General features: G+C 40.7%; 1 protein-coding gene and 1 non-coding gene across 11 annotated transcripts in view; both read left to right on the top strand.

Annotated features, from left to right (window-relative positions):
• The window catches only part of LOC136844412 (GRIP and coiled-coil domain-containing protein 2-like), a 415740-nt gene that overhangs the window by 287726 nt on the left and 104220 nt on the right, over positions 1 to 23794 (top strand). For all 10 annotated transcript variants that reach the window (XM_067113578.1, XM_067113581.1, XM_067113577.1 and 7 more), the window contains one exon: positions 8233 to 10680. In XM_067113578.1, the coding sequence (XP_066969679.1) occupies positions 8233 to 10680 (2448 nt within the window). The remainder of the gene's footprint in view (positions 1 to 8232; positions 10681 to 23794) is intronic.
• On the top strand, positions 72 to 175 carry LOC136844531 (U6 spliceosomal RNA). The gene has a single exon (XR_010854916.1). It is a non-coding gene; the product is annotated as a U6 spliceosomal RNA (small nuclear RNA).

The raw sequence follows: 23794 nt of genomic DNA, 5'->3' as shown, positions 1-23794 counted from the left end.
TGGCGCGCTCCAGTTGTTCATCATGTCGCACAACTACCGGCCAACATCTGATGTCCTTCTTAATTTAGCCAGTACTTGCTTCGGCAGTACATATACTAAAATTGGAGCGATACAGAGAAGATTAGCATGGCCTGCGCAAGGATGACACGCTAATCGTGAAGTGTTCCACATTTTTTTATGTTTACTATCGTACTCTAGTTGGCGACTTCTTCGCGTTCGCGGGAGTTCCGCCACGATCGCGAATCGGAACTACTTTCACCACTCACTCAAGACCCGCCAGCTGCGGAAGAACATCCTCTTTCGTCACAGCCTTTTGTATGAAGAGAAACTTCTTTCGTCTTCTTCTTCCTCTGATTATCAGACTCTGGCTTTTTCTTAGGATCTGTTTCTGAGACTTTTCAACCTTCGGCTCCTCTCTCTCCACCTTCGCAGTTGTCTTTGTCTTAAGGGGCGTTTGTGAAAAAATCGGAAATCAAATTTTCTGGGATATTTTATATATGGCATCATACATATCCTGACTATCTTCTCAGAAAGTTTTATTTAAAAGTTCGCCACAGTTAGGAGTTATAAACAAAACAGTAACCCTATCATAGTCAAATTACATTTTTCGTATAATGTAATGATATTGTCAGTATATCGGTGGTAATTTCCTTTTAGCTATGAAATAATAATATCTAATGCGATCTATGGCAACCTGTGGACCTGAAATGCGCATCAGCGAAGACAGGAATGTCGCAGGGCAGTCAGTGGCAGTCAGTCAGTAGCAGCTCAGAGCTTGACTAAGTAAAGCGCGCTGCCCAACCTTAGCCGTGTTTTGACACTCGCTTCATTTAGCGAGTTATATTACTTTGCAGGTCTATTTTTTGGCTTTTCATTATGTCATAAAAACATCAAACTGTGTAACAGCAAGCAAATAAATACACAGAGAAGCAAAAAATATCGTTTTTCTCAAAACTAAAGTTATCGACATTCAAACTGCATCTCCTTCATAACGATTACACCGATCTCAATGATACAAAAAGTAAACGAAAGCTAAATATTTGCCTAACAAAGGGCTTCCATAGGAAGCAACACGAGCCCGCACACCACGAGAGAGAGTTTTTTCCGAAGGAATGTCACTTCCAAGAGAGATAGCAAGTGACTCCTTTCATCTCCAGACTCCCTTTGCAACCAGGCTTCATTTTGCACAAGCCTGGAAAGAGTGAGGGGCAGACGTTTGGTCCCTCCTACTGTTAGAGAGAGGTTACTTGATTCCCTTCCTGTCTCCTCCTCCTTTGTTTTTTTTTCCCAACTGCCTTCCTGTCAAACAGAAAATTGTTTGACCTGCTCGAACAGATGTTCGGGCGGAGAGCAGTGGAACAGGTCTTGGACTCGGTGTTCCCTGGGATTTTACTACAGATTGTTTCTAGTCCCAAAACTTTCAGTAGGCTGGAGACCCGTCTTGGCGTCAACAGGTCGAACAACTTGGTCGGAAGGAAAAGTTCAAGATGGAGACCTCGCAGTCAATACTAGAGCCCTTCATCCCGGGGATTGGATGGTATCTTTGGATCTCCAAGATACTTATCTTCACGCCCCAATTCATCCACGTTCGATGAAGTATCTCAGGTTGTCTTGGGGACTAGGCGTACCAGTTCAGGGCTCTCTGCTTTGGACTCTGCATTAACGACCATACCACGTTGAAAACACCGCTTCTCGTCCGATCAGCGGTTAGCAACGTTGGGTCTGGTCAGTACTTTGGATGGTGACCGCCTGGGAACACCAGATGCTGTTGGCGTCACATTTTGCTCCGAGGGGTGTTTACCGTCTCATGAAAAACGTTGAGATGCAGTTGCACCTGTTGCACGTCAGGATCTCACTCTACTTGACGACTGGTTGATTCGGCGTTGTCGGCGAAGGTATCTGGAGGACCTTCAGTTGACTCTGCAACTCGTGAAGTCCCTGGGACTTCTGGTCTGTGGAGAAGTCGCAGCTGATCCCCTCACTGTCCATTGTGTCTGGGAATTCAGATGTATTCAGCGGCTTTTATAGCGTCTCCGTCGCAAGAACGGCAACTTCTATGTACGAAAAAGTCTCGGCCTTCTTGGAAAAAGGAAACATGCTAGGTGAAGGAAGGAATGAGTCTGCTGGGGACCATTTCCTCGAGGAGAAGTTTGTTTTTCTGGGAGTCTGCATCTCAGGCCTCTTCAGTTCTTTTGTTGGAGAACTGGCAAAGCAAGGAAGACTTGAAAGAGGAATTGAGAATTCTTCCTTATATAAAGAGATCTGTGGTGGTGGCTCGATCCAACGAAATTGCAGAAAGGGATCTCCCTCAAGCTTCTGAACCCCAACCTAGTGTTGTTTTCTGACGGGTCGTCAACAGGTTGGGGCAACACTAGATGGAGAGGAAGTGTTAGGAACCCGGAGAGAGGAACAGGTGTCCTGGCACATCGACTTCAAAGATTTGGCGGCTATCTTTTAGCTCTCCAATTCTTCGAGGTCCAAGTTTGCAATCGTGTAGTTCTAGCAAACTTCGGACAATACTACTTGTTCCCTGTTCAGCCTTGCAAGAGAGATTATTCTTTGAGCCTATGCTGTAACATTTCGATTCTCACAAGTTTTGTTGCAGGGTCGAAAATGTTCGAGCAGACCTGCTCTGTTGGCGCCATCAACTCCTGCCGAAGAATGGACCCTTCATCAGGAGGTTTGCCAAGATTTTTGGAAATTTTGGGGTCGCCATCTGTGGATATTTTCACGACCTCAAGAACAGCGAGGCTCCTCTATAAAGCTCATCTGTACTCGACCCTGGGGCAGTTGCGATAGTTGCTCTTCCCTGGGATTGACGGGAATAGATGTTTACGCCTTTTTCCCCGTTCTAAATTCTGGGAGAAGTCGACGCAAGTTCGCGGCCTCACTGAGGACGAGGATGACTCATCCCCACGTTTTGGCCTTGAACCACTGGTTCTCGGAGTTTCTCTTCTGGTTGGTAGGCGTTCGAGGACCCTTCCTATGAGAGCAGACCTGCTCATACAAACCCACTTCACGAGATATCTTTGAATCTCCCGCTCTGAACCTGACTGCTTTCAGACTATCGAAACTTGGTCAGAGCGAAGGGGTTTTTCTGGCCAGGTGGCACGGGCCATCGCTAGAGCCAGAAGTCCTTCATCTAAAGGATATATCTAGCGAAGTGAGCAACCTTCAAAGGTTGGTGTAGAAAGAAGGGCTTTCCTCTTCCTCTATCACTGTGAGCCAGGTTGCGGATTTTCTCCTTTACTTAAGAGAAAAAACTTCGATATAGCAGTTCCGACTATCAAGTGTTATCGGAGCATGCTTTCGATTGTATTCAGACACAGAGGATTAGATTTGTCTGACAATAAGGACCTCCACGATCTTATTGAGCTCTTTCAAGACGTCCAAGGTTCCTCAGCTAATTCCCCTGTTTGGAACTTGGGCGTAGTGCTCAAGTTTTTGATGTTTAGTCCTTTTGAGCCTCTCCACTCTGCATCTCTTAAGGATGTTACTAAAACGGCATTCCTCACGGCTCTGGTGGCGGCGAAGAGAGTGAGCGAAGTTCGAGGCCGTCATGTGGGCTTCAAGGAACACAATGCTGTCTATTCTTTAAGCCCTAAGTTCTTGGCTAAGAATGATAGGTCTTCTAACCCTTGGCCTAGACACTTTGAAATTAAAGGTTTAGCAGACCTTATTGGACAGGAACCTGAGGGAGTTCTATGTCCAGTTAGAGCTCTCAGTACTACCTTAAAGAACACAGGACACTCGTGGTCCCTTGGATATTTTATGGTGTTCTGTGAGGCAACCAGTTAAACCTATGTCGAAGAATGCACTGGCATTCTTCATTAGGGACGTCATTAAGGACGTACACTCTAGTTGTGACGACTCCAACTTCAAGTTGTTGAGAGTTAACGCTCACGAGGTGAGGGCAGTTGCTACCTCCATGGCGTTCAAGAAAATATGGTACTCAGTGACATTCTTAGTGCCACATTCTGGCGAAGTCAATGCGGTGTTTGCCTCACACTCTTGGCAAGATGTTTAGGTAGCATCGAAAATTGCTTTTCGCTGGGACCATACATTGCTGCTTCAACAACCTTGGGGACAGGGGTAACTCTGATCCTATCCCTTTTTAATTGTGTTTTATGGTTGTTGGGTCGACTACTGGAGGCAGTCTTCCCAATCCTTTGCAAACTAACGCTTTAGGTGTTGGTTAGGTGGTTAGTAATGCTCTTTTGTCCTCTTTGTATGGTCTATGATCTAGTCACATTGTGGTCACGCCCCGTTGACAGATCATCTAGAAGTCGCCAGCTATATAGGTCACTACCTCGCTGGGGTCTCTAGTAAAGCAGAAGCAGACTAGAGTGACAGTAACCACTCAGTCAGCTACGCTATCAGATAGGAACCAAAATAATATTACCAATAATTGGTTTTTTCCTAATTCTTGGCTGTCTCTACCCCCTCCAAAGGTGGTATTCAGCTATATATATATCTGGTAAGTCTCATGAACAAAATGATATTTTAATGATAAAATAAAGTTTGTTCATACTTACCTAACAGATATATATATTCATATTGCCCTCCCTCCTCCCCTCAGGAGTCAGTGGCATTAGAAAATCTGAATAGAAAATGGGAATGGTTCCTGATACCGCCTCCCAGCGGCGGAATGGGTACTAACCACCTGCCCGGCCACTGCGTGTGCCGCGAGTTTTGAAATTCTGTCGGACTTCGGAGAATACAGCTATATATATATCTGCCAGATAAGTATGAACAAACTTTATTTTATCATTAAAATATCATTTTTTTAAAAATTCAAGAATTTGTAAGTTTGATTTCAAGCTTCATGCATGGATGCTATTATGTCCAAAATGTTACTCATCCCCCAGTATGTTACTTAGGGCATCAGACTATCTTCCTCAGGAGTCTGCCCAGTCTTTGTCAGTCATCCAGCGCGTTCAGTCTCATTCGTGTGGTAATCATGTGATTTGTGATATAGCAGTGGAGAGCTTGAAAATCCTTAATTTAGCTGAGAAAAATAGAGATTTTTGAAATTTCACACAAAGCAAAGAAATCTCTTTCAAAAGTCACAAGAATGAATAAAAGTAATCTTTCTGTAGAGGAGTAGTTCAGAGAAACAAGGAAATTGATGCTTCCTTTGACCCATACTTCAAAAGTTTCATCAATAGTGAGAGGTAAATTCCTAGTAAAAGTCAGGTTGTGCCACCATATTCTTGGAAAGCAGAGGATTGTTGTATATCTTTAGAAATATATTTTGTCTCATAGGTATTAAAATAGCATGAGAATCTGCATTTGTTGATCAGATAGGTGCAACTAGATTTCCAGATGAGTTGAAAATGTCCGTACAGGAGAAAGAGATATTTTGAGAATGCTTTCATCAATGTTGAAACAGCATTGTTCTGGTTGAAGATACCCAGTGATTTTTAAATTTCCAAAGGTGTAAGGAAAAGGTTTTCAAACTTGAAAGAAAGACAGACGTTGTTCCTATGTGGCAGTGCTGATGGATGCATGATAAATTCAGGAGTAGTGTACCACACTAAAAACTGAGGCCCCCCTCAAGAATAAACTTAAAAATCATCTCATTTTTGGTTTACAAAACAGGATGTTGATGGTTACTGCCACTTTATTTGTAGAATGGTTCTACCTTTTTTTCTTCAGAATAAAAAGATACTTGGAGGAGATAGTTTACTATTGAGAATCTTGTCATCATTGATGATGCACCTGGTCATCCATATTCATGTAATGTAAAAAGGAAAATGTGCATGTATTTTCTTTTTCTCCCAACACAAATTTCAATGCTCTAGCATCTTGGTTACAGTATAATGCAGTGTAAAAACTATATGTTCCTGCTTCATGTTTGCTAGCATCCAAAGACCCATGGATGCTGACCCTAGTATTGATGTCATGGTGGAAGTCATTCACCATTGCATATGCAATTTCATTTATCAAGTCTGCAGCAGGTGAGGTGGAGCCTGAAGTGGCCAGTGCATGTTCAGAGCTCATATATGTAGAATGATGTTATGGTGACTTTTTTGGGCAGCAAGAGAAATGGGGATAGTAGGATTTGTCAGTGGGACTAGTGAAGAAACTGAAAACTACAAAGATATTTTGACAATTGAGGAAACTGAATAACTTATCAAATCATCAAGGGAATATGAAGATGAAGAAAATGAAACAGAAGAAGAAAAAGTAAAGTGGATATTAAAGAACTTCTTAGCAAGGTATTCAGTGTCATACAGGATGGAATAGACTTTGAAGTAATCTAACCCTTGATGGAATGCAGGGTCATAATTACAACCCAAGCAACAATTACTGCATTTCAGCAGTGAAATAGGAGAGAAAGCAACTTCCTATCAGAATATCTCTTAAAAAAATTATAAAGAAAACACACAAGTTTCACTTGCACTGTACACCTCGAAAGCAGTTTCACACACGTCTGCTTCTTACATCGCAGAAACAGTTCCATCCTCCTCTTAATGTTCCCATTTGTTAAAATATCTTTATAGCCTTGAGTTTCTTGATCATTGATGTATAAATCCTTTTCTAATCTTTTGCTGCCCAAAGAAGCTTTTTTTTTTTTTTTTTTTTTTTTTTTTTTTTTGAAGAATCCCATGAACTTCATCCTAGGTGGAAATTCGAAGTTCCCCTGAGGTTAAAAACTCTTAGTGTTAGGTAAGAGTTGTTATAGCCTAACATCATCAGTCGCAGCATGTACGGCATACAATCCCTGCCATCATGTGGGTGTTGTAAGTTCTTTGTTATTATATAACCCCCTTTTTTTTTACAAGGAGGAGGAAGTAAATGAAGGATGGTGAGCACCTAGTTTTATTCCCTTCCCCCCCCACCTCCACACACACACACACACACAGGCCATTAAAGTGTTTTCTGTTTCATTAAATTTTCCTCTCTATTTCCGATTGTTTCAACAAAATATGCACAGTGGCACCATGATATTTGGGTGGCTCTCAACTTAGACAATTTGGTTTTTGAACGTTTTGTGTGAGGAAAAAAATTGCTCCTTTCCATCAGTTTTGTTCAGATTTTGCCAAGAACCAGCTAGGTCTACAGGGGGATTAGGCATGCCACTTGTGTGCACTTCTCAGCTAAAGCAAAGGGTAAGTGGTCAATTTATCGATAGCTGTTGCTCAGCACACAACTCAACTAAACTTTCTTGTGTTGTTTTTTTGGTGATTCTAGTGCTTGTATTTTGTGCATTTTTTAGGGGTCTGGAACAGATTAATCCAATTTACAATAGTCCTTATGAGTAAAATTTTTTCAGTACTTGGACAGATCAGAATTTTGGCAACCATCTGGAACATATTAAGTTCAAGTACTGAGGTACCACTGTTTATGAAAAACAGTACTCTGTGGTAATGTATTAATGGCAGTTGCTGTCATTTGGATGTAATTCTTTACATATACTGGGGGACTACAGCGTATATGAAAGTAGTTTGTAGTATAAGTTAGTAGACACTTAGGTGTGCTTGGAGCATGTGGAATTGCTTTGTAAATGAAAAAATTAGTATCAGTTATACTGTGTACTTTATTTTTGGATATACTGTACACATATTTTGTGTATCTTTGAATACCATTGAATATTATTGTGGACCTGATATACAGTGTATCCCGTTCTCGATTTGAATGATTGTTGTTATATGTGAGGAGTTGTTATTAGCTACTGTTTTTCATCAAACTTATTGCAGTGTAGGATAGCAAACATGCTTTTTCAATAAATAATATAAAAATACATTTGATAGTGTAGTAATTATGTTTCAGAAGTTGTAATATTGTAAATTACAGTACAGTACTACATTCTTTCACATCATTGTTTTCAAATCCAGTTAATATCTCATTAAATATGAAAATATAAAATGTATACTACTCTTATTGCTAAGCCTCACAAGCTACTCAAATTTTTCCTGTGTTATATTAAACTTAACTGTGATACCTTGTCATTTCTTACAATAAATGTTGTTGAAGCCTTTAATTGGGTGTAAGAACATATTGTTTCTATTTGCAGATCAGCTGATAGACTTAGGTTTAGAATAATTATTTTAAGCTAGTGCTTGAAGGAATATGTTCTTTGAGAATGATCAATTAAGAATGTTTGATTTTCATTCCTAATGTGTCATTCAATTTTAGTGTTTGTCTTGAAAAATTATGTAATTATCCTGTTGCATTATTTTTATGCTTTTGAAAATAAAAACTTTATTTGTAACAATTCTTTTCCAGGAAACAGTAGAAAACCTTGAAGCTCAAAATGGCCAGGTTGACATTTTGAAAACTAAGTGCAAGAAGTTACTTGAAGAGAAAACTACAATTGAGGAGGAATTGCAAAAGTATCAGAAAATTGTTGCCAAAAGTATCAAATTGGAGGGTGAGGTGAAATTACTGAAAGAAGAGAAAAAGGCAGATGCTATTATTCTAGAATCCTCCAAAAGTGAGAAGAAGAAACTTGAAGAAAAGCTTAAAGTCTTGGAAAGCCAGGTTGCCTCATTACAAAAAGAGAGGGAGGGGGAGAAGCACAAAGAGGTAGATCAGATAAAGATAAAAGAATTGGAAGATGAGGTTTGCAAACATAAATCCCAAATAAGTAGTTCTGAAACAGTTTTGAAAGAAGCACAAGAAAAAGTACACACACTTCAGAAGGAAATTGACTGTCTCAAAGAAAAACTGGAAGTTGCTTCACAGAGTAGTGAATCAACTAATCATGAGTTGAGTCTTTTGAAAGATGAACTTCAAACTATGGCAGAAAGTAACAAGTGCTTACAGGGAGAGGTTGAACATGTGAAGTTAGAGAATGAGGATATTCACCAAAAGTATTCTTTACAAATTGATGAAATGAAAGCAGAATTGCTAAAAGCTAGCACAGAAAGTACATTAAAAGATACAAAGGAACAGGAGCTTCTTGAAGGAAAAATGCAGTCTGATGAGAAGTTAAAACAGCTCAAAGTTGAAAATACAAAACTTGAAGAACAGATAGGTATTTTGCAAAGACAGTTGAATGAAAAGAGTGAGCAGAATGCTAATTTTGATGAAAAGTTAAAGGAAAAATGCAATGAAGTGAATGAAATAAATGAGAAATTAAAGAAAATGGAGAATGAGAGAGTTCACTTGGTTGACAGAAATAAGTCATTTTCAGAAAAAATTGAGGAATTGGAGAAATTGCAGGATGAATTGTATAGTATTTCTGAAGAGAAGTCAGAACTTATAAAACGATGTGAAAACCTAGAAAGTGATGTGAGGCTGCAAAGAGAACATTTGAAAAATGTTGAGAAGCAAGAAGAATGTCTGAAAGATGTCATATCCAAGTATGAGAATGAAGCAAATGTAAAATTGAAAGATGATGAAAAACAGAAGGAAACTGTAGAGTTGTTAACTTCAGAGATAAAAGATTTGAAGTCACTGAATGATAAACTCTCAGAAAGTGTCAAGCAGCTTGAAAATGATGTCAAGAATAGTGAATCCACTCTGACTGATATAGAGTCATCAGGGAATTCTCTAATGATGGTGTGTAGAAAATTATATCCCTTAAGCCAGTCGCGTCTATCTACTGAATCTGATGTAGGCCAGGTTATGAAAGGTATTCTAGAATTGCTGAATTCAGTTGCATCCAAGCAGCTGGAATCTGGATATGAAGAAAGGTTTGACAATGTTCTGGAATCACTTGATAAATTCCAGAGACATTTTAAAGGCAAATTGTCCTTGTACAGTGAATCTGATTGGGATGTACATGCTGAATGTTTTGAAAAGTTGAGTAACAGTTTGATTAATTTCTCAAATAGTGTGACAGTGGCTTTGGAGAGTTCCACAGAAAGAAGTTCTCAGTTTGAGAGCATTTTTCTTGAGCTGGCATTAGTTTACAGAAAGTTCTGTGACAATTTAAAGCAAGAGTGCTTTCAACTGAGTAGATTAAGAAAAGAGCTGGATATTATAAATGAAGAAAAACTTGTATTTGAAAAAAAATTGATGGATTCAAGTAATGATAAGTGTGTTCTTGAGAAAAAACTAGATGAAACTGAGAGAAAATTGTCAACTTCTGATAAAAGGTGTGCTGAATTTGAAAACCAGATTGCATCTGGAGACAGTGAGAAGACAGAGGTAGTAAAGAGCTTGCAAGAACAATTGTTTGCTTTAAGGCAAGAAAATGAGAAACTTAGTGAAGCTTTCAAGGAAATATCAGCAGCAAAAGATAACTTAGAAAACTCCTTAGAAAAACAAACATTGCAGCTAAATAAAATTTGTGCAGAACATGACAGTGTTCTTCAAGCAAAGAAGACTGTAGAGACAGAAAAAGAAAGTTTTGAAAATATGTTGGAAACTTTAAAAAGTCAAAGTGCAACTAAGGAGAAGTCTCTTTTGGATGAGAAACAGAATTTAGAAAAGAAATTGACCATTCTTTCTGAAGAAAAAATAACCCTTGAGAGAGAATTTGCATCTTTAAATGTTGACAAGAAAAAAATGGAAGACAACAACAGTAAAGAGAAACAAGCAATTAGTGAGAAGGCCACTGATCTTTTAAAGGAAAAAGACACATGGGAAAGAGAAGCGAAAAAACTGGAGCAAGAAAATCAAAAATTGCGAGAGGATAGTGCACAGCTCCAGAAAAAGATTGACGATCTTGGTAATGATGTGTGCCAGATGAAAGATAAGATCAAATCTGTGGAAGAAAATCACAAGGTAAGTTATCTTTTCTTTGGTCTTTAGATTATTTTTAAATCTTTGATGAATGTATTTTCTTACATAACCCTTGCAGATTCTAGTGACGTAAAATTATGTCATCTTATTCTCAACTGTAAAGATTCTGATGACAAAATTACATTGTACATAGAAAAATAGAAAAATCTATAAAATATATTTAAAATTGATGGAATCTTCTGTATGACATATAGACCTAGAAAAGACCCAGCAAAAACCAATATATTATTTTAAGAATTTCAGTGTACCACCCAAAGTGGATTTTTTATGTAAGAGCTAAATGTAAGGTTCTTGTAGCACAGACAGAATTGGAAGTGGTCTGAATCAGCAAGGGTTAACAACAACTTCATCAGTGTTTTGAATGTCCAACTGAGATAAACACTTTGGTACCATAATTATGTTATAGTTAATCAGTTTATCATGGTTTGCTAATTTGCAAGAATCCATAAACCAAGGATGATCATTTATCCAAATTTTAATATGAATGTCCTGAGTCATCTACCAAGTTGCTGAGATTTATTAGAATCTCTCTCCATCATCCTTAGTTTTTGAGCCAGTACTGTATATATATATATATATGAATAAATTTTTGCTTATTTGCAAGTAGGAACATAGATCTTTTAATGTATTGATGCTTTATATCAAAGAATTGCATTGTAATTCAGCTCTTAAATAGTATAGAAGCATATTAACGATTTAATTACTGTTTGCCAGTGATTATACACCACTACCTGACAGTAGAAGTTGTGTCACTCTAAGCAGTTTAATTCTCAAACAACATATTTTCACATTTGAAGTTCAGTAATATCAGAAACATTAGCTTGTACTGTGAGCAGTATTAAAAAAACTTATAAATGCATGAATAGAAATTTCTGTGAAGCCAAGGGCTCTAAGAATGAAGACTTCCACAGAACTAGATTTTACAATTACAAACAAAAACAACAAAAAGTAAATAAAGTACCATATGCACAATGTGGGTTGATGAAAACAGTTTTGAGGGGAAGTGTATCTTACTACTTAATAGAAAAAGCTATCTGTGGTGATGATGATGGTCAAGTACGCCGATAGCTAACAAGTTTTATATAATCTTTGCCACTGCATGTAACAATCCTTACAGGAATGATTGGCATTTTGGTTTTTATTTTATTCATTTTGTTCACCCATGCTGCACATGCTTTGAGTTGGCATAGGTAGAGGAGCATTATTAACAGCAATAAGTTTAGTTACAGCCAGATGTTGCTGTTCTGTGACACCAAATGCCAAGAGTGAGAAATGAGGAAAGAGACAAGAGAGAAAGGAACCTAGTGATAAAGGATGATGAAAACAAAGAAATAATGGGGAAAAGGAGAGAAGAGAGGTTGATGACACAGTTGTGAATGCAAATAGAGAATGAGAATGTCTCTACAGCCTACGGGCATTTTGAGATTATTGTTCTGACTCTGGTAAACTTTGTGTTCATGTCACCTCCCATCCTATTGATCACTGTCCACTGAATCAGCCCCAGTCCAGTGAAGAGAGTAATTTTTTCAGACATATTAACTTCAACCTATTGTGACTATTGATATTTTGGTTTCTTTGGTCCCCCAGGCTATAGGGTAGACTAGAAGCTTCATTTGTATAGTGTAGAAAGCTTACAACTAAATTGAACTGGATGAGCATGTGAAGGTCTTGAAGACGAATATTTTATATTCTATGGGGAGATTGCATAAATTGCATTGGATAAGGAAATGACAGTTGCAGTTTGATGATCAAGTTTTCAATTGATACTCAGGACATGCAGCATAGTTGATAAACAAGTTGTTATGTACACTGTATGGTTTTGAGTGTGCTGTATACAGTATTTGGAGCAAGGACAGAAATGTTTAGGATGAGTATGTATATGATCTGTTTGCAGTAAATTTTAGTTTACAGCTTTATTATTTTTTAGGCCTTAGAAATATTTGAAAGGTTTATGATAACTTACCAAAGGCTGCTTATATTTCTTTTTCAGTCCACTCAGATTTTCATGTGCTGTTGTAAATTTAAGAATTGATTCACAAATAAAACAAGGCATTCTTATTACCATGCAAAAGGAAAAGAGTAAGCTGCTATTGAGAAACAAAAATTGGCTGGAAAAGAAATATTTAAAGGTTCAAACAAAGTTTGTATAGAGCAGTTTTTGACATAGGAAAAACTGGGTTCAGCTTTGCTGAAGATAAGGAAAAATGCCCTCATATCTTTGAGTCCATTATACTCTATCACGTGTCATAGTGACCAGGCTAAAAAAATTTTTTTTGATACTAGTGTAGTCACCATGGAGTGCTGGCACACCATTGCTGGGTAACTCCTTGAGGACTCAGCAATGACTACCAAAAACAGGTTTTTCCTAACTCAAAACCTGTTTTTTTCTGTTGAGGTTTCAGTACTTTGTTCTTTTCCTCCGAAAGAGTAATCCAGTGTCTTATGCAGTCATAGTTACTGTATGCAACATGCTTATTTAGGGATGCATTAACACTTCATCTTTGAAATATTCTTGAGTGTCTTAGATTCTGAAGGTAGACTATACTTGCACTTTCCATAAAAGTAACTTACCAAGTAATTATATAGCTATACTTTCCACTCGTGAGGCAGCTTAAATTTTAAAATTCACTTTAGCGCTTCGATTGTTTAGTGTAGGTGACCAGTCCCACTCACTAACGGGAACACTGTACTAGGAACGACTTAGCAGACAAGCTCATTCTCTTTCTGCCGTGCCCAGTGTAAACATCGGTGTTTGCAGCATCTTTGTATATTATTTGCGGTTAGATAACTGGATTTTGCTGAAATATTATTGCTGATTTCAGGTAGCCTTCTAGCCTACAGCTTTCAGGATCAGTATTTTATTGTTTTGTTATTAAGATATGATTCAGGTTTATCATATTTCGCTACAGCTATTTTGCAATCATTTGATTAACTCTCCTTTACCGAGTAGTGAATTATAACGAAAATATTTTGTTCGCCACTGAACCAATGTTTTCGGTGGCGAATACATATCAGCAAGTCTCTAATAGTGTTTGATAAGGAATTGAGACAATGCTACTTTGTGTACTTCAAAACAGTTGTCGGTAAAGAATTGATTTAGAACATGTTCTTATTACACACTCCTTTGCAGAGAACTAAACAAGTGTAAGGGTAGAATGTAGTAAGGAGAGAAATTACTTATTTTGGCGGCGATAGGCCTTTGGATAAATTGGCTCTCTTGAGCCAAGAATGCGTGTAAGCACCCAGAAGTGCCTGGTAGCTTTGACAGGGCGTAGGAGTGATCACGAGCTTCTGGAGCTACTAATTTGCCTGGCACCCTGCTACACTGGGTGCCATTTACATTCTGGGATCACCCAGCGCCAGCTTCCAATCGTCTAGCACCAAATCTTCCTACATTAATTTTTTCTCCTACTACTAGCCCTCTTATTTTGTCTCGTACCTGGTTCCCTCACTTCCTTCCCATGCCTTTGCCAGTCTTGTGTATGGGTTAACACAAGTTAACCTTGTGATAGTGTAGTGTTGTGCATTGGAGGAGGTGTTTATCCGACCCCCTCTGGTTCTCTAGATCTAAGTCACTGTCATACTCCCAGAACTTGGGGAGAAGTCATACTGAAAGTCCAAGGAGGCTGATGAGAAGTTACTTGGGTAGTACCCCCTCAGTCGAACCTGCTGCATGGTCTAGATGGCGACAGACAGCCACTGAAAAGGCATCTTGCGAAAGTGTGGGGGGGACGAGGTGACTATCCAGCCTGTCGGATCTCCTAGACCAAAGGTCACTGTCCTGCCTCCCTAAACCTGGGAGAAGACATACTTGCAGTCCAGGGGAGTCTGAACGGGTTTGCCCCCCGGGTAGTTGCCTCTCTCAATCAAGCCTGTTGTCCGTTTCCAGGCATCGGCATACAACCATTGAAAAGGCCTCCAAAAGGGTGTGCTTTAGTGATATAGATTCCAGTTTGGAAGTCCATGGTGCTTGTCTCTTGTACTTTCAGTTGTGGAGCACCAGTATTTAGCACCAAAACTCTTGTCCAGTGCTCATAGACCCCCCCCTCTCGACTCTCCTAGATAAAAGGAAGAAGATATTCCGAAAGTCCAAAGGAGGTTGACGCGGTTTGCCCACGGCAAGTCATATCCTTGGTAGAACCTGTCACTCACAGTTCGTGTAGTGGAAGACCTTCAGACTGCCGTTGGAAGGGCATCCCTTTTAGTGCCCACCAGTTGTCGTCGGACTCAAAATTATCCTTGACAAGTGTTCTAGCTGTTTTTCAAGGCGCGTCCCAACCCTTGAAGAGATGTAGTGACGACGAGATGTCTCCTATTACGTTCCAACGGACTAGAGATTCTTCTCTGTGCTCTTGGCACTGGTTGCCAAAAGTTCGGCACCAACTCCTGAGCGTCCAGCACCAATTCCCGAACACTCAGAGCTTATTCAAGAACGCTTGGCGCTCACTACAGAGTGTCAATATCCATCCAGTACTTGACTCCTGCCTGTGAACATTTATCACCTGCTCACAGACAGTTTTTTTTAGTATACATTGTTGTTCTTTCATGAACGCCAGTTCCCGATTGAGCACCTGGCTCTGGTTTTTTCAAGTGACTGGCTCCAGTTCCTGATAACCTGGCACCAATTCGTCAGTATCAGTCTCCCACATATGGGCGCCATGCGGAGAGCATTAGTCTGGATATAGAGAGGTCCCCTTTTAGGAGGACATTTATGTCCAGTATTTTTGAGCTTTGTGAAGAAAGTTCCCTCCTCTTATACAGCAGGAGCTCTGGATAAGAAGTTAGAGGACTTCCAGTTTTTAGTTGAGAGACATTACCATGGTTTGTGTCTGAGTCCTGTTGTGGGTGGATAAGGGCGATTGAGATGTCTTTTAGAAATCTCCACTCTTTACTTTGAAACCTCAAGAAAAGAAAACTTGGGTGCTCATTTACTGCTGAGGAAGTCGCACAATTGCATTCAGCCGTTATTTTCACCTCCAGGCCTACATTTCCCCTTCCCTCAGGACATAGTTGAGAGAACTGTGTCTGTTCTGCAGAAGGGTTTGGCTTAGTTTGTCAAACCCATAGTTATACCTGTGCTAGGTTTCCGTGTTTTCTGCGCATGTCTTCGGCCTGTGCGTAGTGTTATCGAGTCCATTATAACCGAGTCCGCTCAAATGTCCAAGTGTCTGCTGACTGTCAGAGTCCGCATGGTGATCTGTGGGTTGGGATGAGGATCTGCAAGTTCCCCTGGTTGTCTGTGAGACCGCATAGTAGTCAGTGAATGTGCACAGCCCGCAGAGCCATTTTTTTTCTCTTAGAATAGAACAAGGGCTTTTGAATGAAAACCTGAGTTATGCAGAAAGTATCCTTCCATGTCTCTGTTGGGCTTTGGGAGTATCTCAAGTCCGTCTGGCAGGACAGAGTTGTCTAGTGCGAGGATCTGTGTTCTGGCCTCTCTATGGCAAGCCTACTCTCAAGTCCTCACTCCTCGAGCATTTGACTTCATGTTCTGGAACGTCATTCTGTACCTGGACTACTGACTCCTTCGATTACCTTTGAAGGGAAAGTGGAGAAATATGGCGTATCATAACCAATTGCGTAGATGGAAGGATGTACCGGAATATGGGAGAGAGAATGGGGTGTATAAATGGTTGAAATCGATATTGGGTGAACCAAGTATGCATGAGAGCTTGTGCATGGAGGATCAGCAATTTGTTTTGATAGAGTATGGTAGAAACGTAAGAAAGGGAAGAATGTAAGTGAATGGAATGATCGTAAGTTGTGTGATAGAAGTGTGAGTGCCAAAGTGAAAATGAGTGATAAAGCGTGTAATACAGATGAATGGGATGGTATGAATAGGGACGTATAGCATATGCGGGTTTGATATAACTGAGTTGACTGAGCGTGTAGGGGGTAAGTGAATGGTTGGAGGTGGCGAAAGTGTAAGGTAAGAGAGCGTGGCAGTAATATGCGAGTGATTGAAAGCATGAATGAATCGTTGCAAGAATTCAAGAAGGTCAATGGCGAATGGGATGGGTTAGTTGAGGAATTGGGAGGTATTCAGGAATGAGTTAGAGGGTATAGATGAGATTGTGGATGAAATTGAGAGTGGTAGTAGTGAAGAAGATAGCGTGAATCTGAGAGAGAATGGAGGAGAAAATGTGAATCTGAATGTTGCTGGAAGAGAAAGTGATTCTGAGAGAATGATTGCGTGCCCCTTGAGCGATCTAGAGGACCTGCTAGTGAGCATCCGTGGGTGTTCGTAAGGCAATTTGAATGCAGTGTGAAAGGTGTTAGTTGGGAAATGCTAAAAAGGGGAGAATTATAGAGGATGAATGAATTTGTTTTGTATTTAGCATTTCCCAACGTTTTGTGAGAGAGAGAGAGAGAGAGAGAGAGAGAGAGAGAGAGAGAGAGAGAGAGAGAGAGAGAGAGAGAGAGAGCGAGTGTAATTGTCGTTGTGAGTGGTTAGGTTGTTGGAGTCGTTCGGGGCGCTGTCTGTCTGTGAAAATGTTAGGTAGATTTCGGTTTTGGGAGAGTCTTGGGTAGTTGAGGTCCAACCTTGAAAGTGGACGGGCAGTTCGAAATTAATTTTGATCTGGGTTTTTGTACCAACATTGATGGTGCATGTGTCTTCTTTTTTGTTCATTCGCGTGAGTGATGAAAGTGATATGGGAATAGGAAGTAAGAAACGAGAGAATGAGAGGCAGGGGGTAAGGGAAAAGGGGAATGAAAAGCAAGGGAAGGAACAGAGGGAAAGTAAGGATAAGTCAGGGGAAGAAAAAGGGAAGAAGGGAAAAGGAAAGGAAACTGGTAAGAAGGGCAGGAAGGGGAAAGGCAGGAAAGAAGGGAGAGGGTGAAGATAGTAGTGATAATGAGGTGGATGGAGGGGTGAATGGATAAAGTGGATAAAAGGAAGAAGAAGAGTGTAATGAGTAAGATGAATGTAAGTGCCGGAAAGTGGACTCTTTGTATTCGGGAAGAGGGTATGAAAGGACAGAGTGAAAGTAGCGAAAGTGAGTGAAAGTGAGAAAGAAGTGGAGAAAGGCTATGTATGTGAGGAGGTACCCCGGTGTGAAAGGTATGATGAGTATGGAAGGAGGGATGTGCATGATTTCTTTAGGAGTTTGAAAGGTTTTGTCAGGATAAGTATGGGAGAGTAAGAGAGTGTGGGCACGAGAATTAGAGAATATTTGACTGGGTTTTTGCTTGATATGTATAGGGTTATGCTGAGTGTGGGAGATGTTGACTCTGACAAGGTGAAAGCTAGATTAGTTGAGCAAGGCGTATGAAAGCCGAGTGTTAAGTATAAGAGGAAGAATGAATTTGATGAGGCAAGAATGAAAGCTGGGGAAACGTTGTCACTGTATGCTTGTAGGCTGAGACGTTGGCAAGGAAGAAGTTTGGGGATGATGGGATAAATGAATGTAGAGTTAGTAATGAAGTTGTTAGGACAGTGCCAGATGGAGTTAGAGAATTTGTGAACTTGAAGGAAGGAGAAGAAAAGATGGACGAGTGAAAGGTTGACTTGGGAGAAATTTTGAAATTGTAGAAGATTATGAGCTTGACAGGGTTATAAAAGAGAGCAGAAGTGTAAGTGTGTAAGGGCTGAGGTAGATGAGAGAGTGCCAGAGTTTGGAAGCTTTAGGGATGCAGTGTTGAGGGGGCCCAATGAGAATGGCCGATAGTGTAATAGATAGGAGTGTAAGAGCAAGTAATGTGGAGGTGCCAGTGAGGATGAATGGTGGGTTTGTAAGGGAACAACGGGTTAGGGATAGTAGTGTACAAAGGGGGAAGGTCGGTGAGTGGAAGTCGACGAAGTGTTTAGATGTGAAGGAAGGACATACAAAAGAATGAGTGTGGTGGGCTTTAGGGCATGTTTGAGGTGTGGTGTCGTGACATTTGGTAAGTGAGTGTCTACGAAAGATGGGGGTTAAAATGCTACAGGTGCGGACAGGTGGGCCATATTGCTAATGGTTGTAGGGGTACCCAAGTGAATGTAATATGTGGCAACTGTGGTAAGAATGGGCATTATCTAGAAATGTGTTCATTACCGAGAGCCGAAGTGTGTCCGAATGTGGAGTGGAAGGCATGTATCAAGTGTATGTAGACGAAAGAGGTGACTGTGACAGCGAATTCGGAAACTGAGTGTGAAGGGGGGGTTCAAATGGATGGATCCTCCAGGATGCAAGTAGTGCGTGTGATGCATAATACGTGAGGGGTTGTTGCATGAGGAGGCTTTGCTGGAAAGACTGGCGAGTGCATGAGTGTAAAGTGTGTTGTAGGGGAGTAAGATTGATTCGTTAGTAGATACCGGGTGTAGTATGAATGTCATATTTAAGAATGGATGTGAGAATGAGGAATACGTGTGAAATTAGGAATTGTCGGGGGAAGTAAGAGGATTGGAAATTTAGGGATAGCAGTGGTTGGAAGAGTGTGTGAACAGTTAGAAATTGGGGGTGTAATGATGGATGAAAGTGATTTTTTGTGTGGTTGAGTACGAATGATAAATATATTTTATTGGGATGTGAGTTTTGAGAATGCATGATATAAGTGTGGATGTCGAGGAGAATTTGGAAAGGCGGCCAGGGAAATGAAGGTTAAAGGAGGGGATGTGTCTAAAACTAGTTTTGTAGGTATGGTAGATGTTGCAGGAGTGAAAATGATTTGTTGAGTGAAGAGGAAATTAAGCAGATGCAAAATCGGTGCATGAGAATAAGTATGTTAAGAGAGTGTGTGTTAGAGGGTGTAAGTGTAGGAAGTTGCACGTCTGAGTTAGAAGTCTATAAGCGAAGTGCTAAGAGATTTGTTGTATGTAAAGGTATAGTTTATTTTTGCATCAGGAAGGAATATGGGATGGGAAGTGTGCCAGTGTTTTTGGAAGACGCAGCCGTGGGTATGTGTTTATTAGTGCATGATAGGTTTGGGCATCTGGGAAAAAATAAATTATGGAATGTATGAGAGAGAGATTGTATGTGCCTGGATTGAATAAAATTTTGTGCGGATGTAGCGATTACGTGTGCGGACTGTCAGAAGGGTAAGTATCAGTGTGCATGCGAATCCACCTGTGTTGCGTTGCAGATGAAAGAGTTATTTGAGATGGTTGTGATTGATTTGTGTCGTTGCCTGTGACTGCTAGAGGATGTGGGAATGGTTGTAATGGTAGATCATTTGAGTAAGTTTTCATATGCAGTAGCGATTCGGAACAAAAAGAGTGAGATCAGAAGCGAGAATGGTGGGTCAAGTGATGTTGCCAATGTGTGTGCAAGCCGACGCGAATGTTGAGTGACAATGGGCCTGAATTTGTTGGATGGGAGTTTGAGCAAATGTTGTTGCGTGATTGGGGCATAAGCATGTGTACTCTAGGCCGTATATGCCCAATCTTGAATGGATTGGCGGAGTGAGCGGTGAGAACGTTGACGAGAGATATACGATATGATGAGTGAATGTGATAATGATTGGGATGTAAATGTTGGGCGGCGTTGTGGGTATACAACGCCACTGTGCATAAGGGTATTGGTATGTCTCTGTGTAAATATGTATTAAATTTTGAAAAGATAGTGAGACCGAGATTGGGTATATCTGAGAATGATAGGGAGGTATGGAAGAATGCGCATGAGAGGTTGGAAAGTTACAAGGTGGGCGAGAAAGTGTTGAAAAAATGTCCCGAGAAAGGCGGTTGAATGTAAATAAAATGCGTGAAAAATTTGAGGTCCGTATGAAGTGTTGGAAGTGGTCCCAGCGGTTTAGTTATGTTGTAGAAGTATGTAGATGGTAGTGTGAGAGAAATACGGCGCATCATAACCAATTATGTAGATGGAAGGATGTGCCGGAATATGTGAGAGAATGGGGTGTATAAATGGTTGAAATCGAATGTGGGTGAACCAGAAGTATGCATGAGAGCTTGTGCATGGAGGATCAGCAATTTGTTTTGATAGAGTATGGTAGAAAACATAGAAAGGGAAGAATGTAAGTGAATGGAATGATCGTAAGTTTGTGTGATAGGGGGTGTGAGTGCTTAAAAGTGAAAATGAGTGATAAAGGTGTAATACGGATGAATGGGATGGTATGAATAGGACGTATAGCATATCGGGTTTGATATAACTGAGTTGACTGAACATATACGGGTAAAGTGAACGGTTGGAGGTGGCGAAAGTGTAAGAGTGCAGAGAGCGAGCAGTAATATCTGAGTGATTGAAAGCATGAATGAATTGTTGCAAGAATTCAAAGGTCATTGAGCAAATGGGATGGGTTAGTTGAGGAATTGTGGGAGGTATTTGGGAACGAGTTAGAGGGTATAGATGAGATTGTGGATGAAATTGAGAGTGATAGTAGTGAAGAAGATAGCGTGAATCTGAGGAGAATGGAGGGAAAATGTGAATCTGATTGTTGCTGGAAGAAAGTGATTCTGAGAGAATGATTGCGTGCCTTGACGCGATCTAAGAGGACCTGCTAGTGAGCATCTGTGGGTGTTGCGTAAAGGCAATTTGAATGCAGTGTGAAAAGGTGTTAGTTGGGAAAATGCACTAAGGGGAGAATTATAGAGGATGAATGAATTTGTTTGTATTTAGCATTTCCAACATTTTTGAGAGAGAGAGAGAGAAGCGGGGTGTAATTAACCGTTGTGTGAGTGGTCGGTTGTTGGAGTCGTTCTGGAGCTGTCTGTCTATGAAAAATGTTAGGTAGATTTCGGTTTTGGGAGAGTCTTGGGTAGTTGAGGTCCAACCTTGAAAGTGGACGGGCAGTTAAAGAAAGTAATTTTGGTCTGGGTTTTGTACCAACATTGATGGTGCATGTGTCTCTTCTTTTTAGTTCATTGTTGGTGGAGGGTCTGTTTGCAATTTTGTTTTGTGGTTTTGTGTGCTGTGATTGGCGACCATGGACCTTTGGTCCGTCTCCAGCAACCGAAGATCAGGGTGAGTGTTGTGTATTGTTTTGTTTGTGGGTTTGAATTCCGCCACAGAGGTTTTCTAACATTTGGGTCCGGGAAATGCAGCTGGACACTTTCATTTTTTTCCCCTAGCCCTGAATTAGGTCAGACTTACAGTAATGGCTGTCCAAACATAAACCATTGGAAAGGAAGTGCCTTCATACTCCAAACCCAGACCTAGTTTTCCATTCAAACTCCTAGGATCTGGGTTGGGAAGCCTGCTTGGGGAACCGGGTAGTTTCCGGGACGCGGCCCTAGGAAGAACAGAATCTTCTCAGATAACTGAAAGCTTTTCACTTCGACTTCAACGCTTATCAACCCTATTGTAGTCCTAGTCTGTGGTAATCTTCTTACAAGACCGCAGTCCTAAGTATACTCTCATCTCTGTCAGATAGCTGAAAGCTTTTCACTTACTGAAAGCTTTGCACTCATGGCTTCAATGCTTCTTGACCCTTTTTCACACCTAGACTGTGGTAATCTTTGTTCAAGACCACAGTCCTTAAGCATATGGATAAGAAGGAAGCAAGGAGGCTCTCTCTCTCTCTCTCTCTCTCTCTCTCTCTCTCTCTCTCTCTCTCTCTCTCTCTCTCTCTCTCTCACACCAGTCAGCAGAGAACTACTACGATGGGCATCTCAAATCAAGTTTTCCAGTCACTTGACTTTTTCAGGGCACAAGAATTAGTTATGGCGAAAGCACTGAACTGTCAGAAGCATACCCTTCCTGCCAAGTGGATCTTGGAGCCCCTGGTCTGGTAGAATCTGTTGAATCTATGGGACAGGTCAGTTATGGCCCGGTTTGCTACCTCAAGGAACTGTTGCCTTCCTCATTTCGTTCTCCAATCCTAGACCCTCTGGCACGGGCAGCTGACACCAAGCTGCAAGATAAGCCCAACCTGGGCCTTTAACGCCCTCCTGCGTTCCAGCTTGGTCAAGGAAGGACTGAACAAGTTTTCAGTTTCATCGCAACGTACTAATGACACGCTTAGCCCGTTCTGGACCATGAATATTGGTTCCAAACCAGATATGGTTGTTGGTGGACCCTTCACAACTCCTTCCACAATCCATATTCATTCAGACAACCTGACTTCAAAAGATACCACTAAAGGGTGGACGACTCTTTTCTTGGACAGATTTACAGATTGTCTGGGAGCTTGCCTGGAAGAAGTGAGCTTTCCAAGACCCACTGTGGAGACTGTTGCAAGATGCAAGCAGAAGTCTTCTTGCCAAGCACTCAATTTAAGTAGGCAGTCTTCCATCGATAGTGTAACAGCTATAACATCTCGTCTGCGAATTTGTCTTTTAACTCAGATAGCGGAACTCCTCCTATACCTGGGGACCACCAAGGGGGCTCTCTTCTTCCACCTTCAAGGGGCTTAGAGCAATGCTAGGCTTAGTATGTAAACACAAAGATCTAGTTTTAAATTCTAACCAAGATCTTAGCGACCCATGAAGTCTTTCGAGACTTCCAAGGCAGATAGGAGTCTACAGTACCCCATATATTAGAATTTGGATGTAGCTCTCGAATGGTTAACAGGCCCCTCTATCGAACCTCTCCGTTCCATGACTCTTAACTAGAAAACTCTGTTCTTTGTAGCCGTAGCAAATGCCAAATGAGCTAGTGAGCTTCAGACTATAGACAAGCAAGCAGATTCTACTCAGGGAGGCACAGTCTGTGAACAGGATCTGTGTTTTCTCCCGTAAGTGATTGTTGGACATCCCTGGCTCTGGGAGAGTGAGTGAAATATCTAGTTTGAGCTTTCAGGTTTTACCTGAAAAAGCATTTAATCAGAAGGCCATCCATATGTAGAGTGTCCAGACAAGATCCTGTCCCGCCCTCGGTTTATGAATGCATTGTCCTTCATTCCCAATGAACTTGGTTTTTGAGACGCACCCTCAGATTCAGGAGAACGATTTGCCTACCTGTTATAGGAAAGCTAAGACGCTAGAATTGCCTCTACCTCATTAGCCTTCCGGCTCAATATGTCACTCGCTTCCATTTGCCAATCGGCCCACTGGAAGTGTAATAGTTCTTCACTTCTAAATTTTCCTTGAAGTCAAAAAAAGTGTTTGAAAATTTTGCAGTACCTTGGGACCATTATTAGTAATTGGCATAACACTGAGGGAGGAAGCAGAGGATTTACTCTTCATATCTTGTAGTAAGGTGCAGAATTTTTTGGGGAGCCA

Source organism: Macrobrachium rosenbergii, chromosome 12 (genome assembly GCF_040412425.1).
Source record: "Macrobrachium rosenbergii isolate ZJJX-2024 chromosome 12, ASM4041242v1, whole genome shotgun sequence".
Lineage (NCBI taxonomy): Eukaryota > Metazoa > Arthropoda > Malacostraca > Decapoda > Palaemonidae > Macrobrachium > Macrobrachium rosenbergii.
Note: the sequence above shows the minus strand (reverse complement) of the source record. Positions and strands in the feature narration are given on the sequence as shown.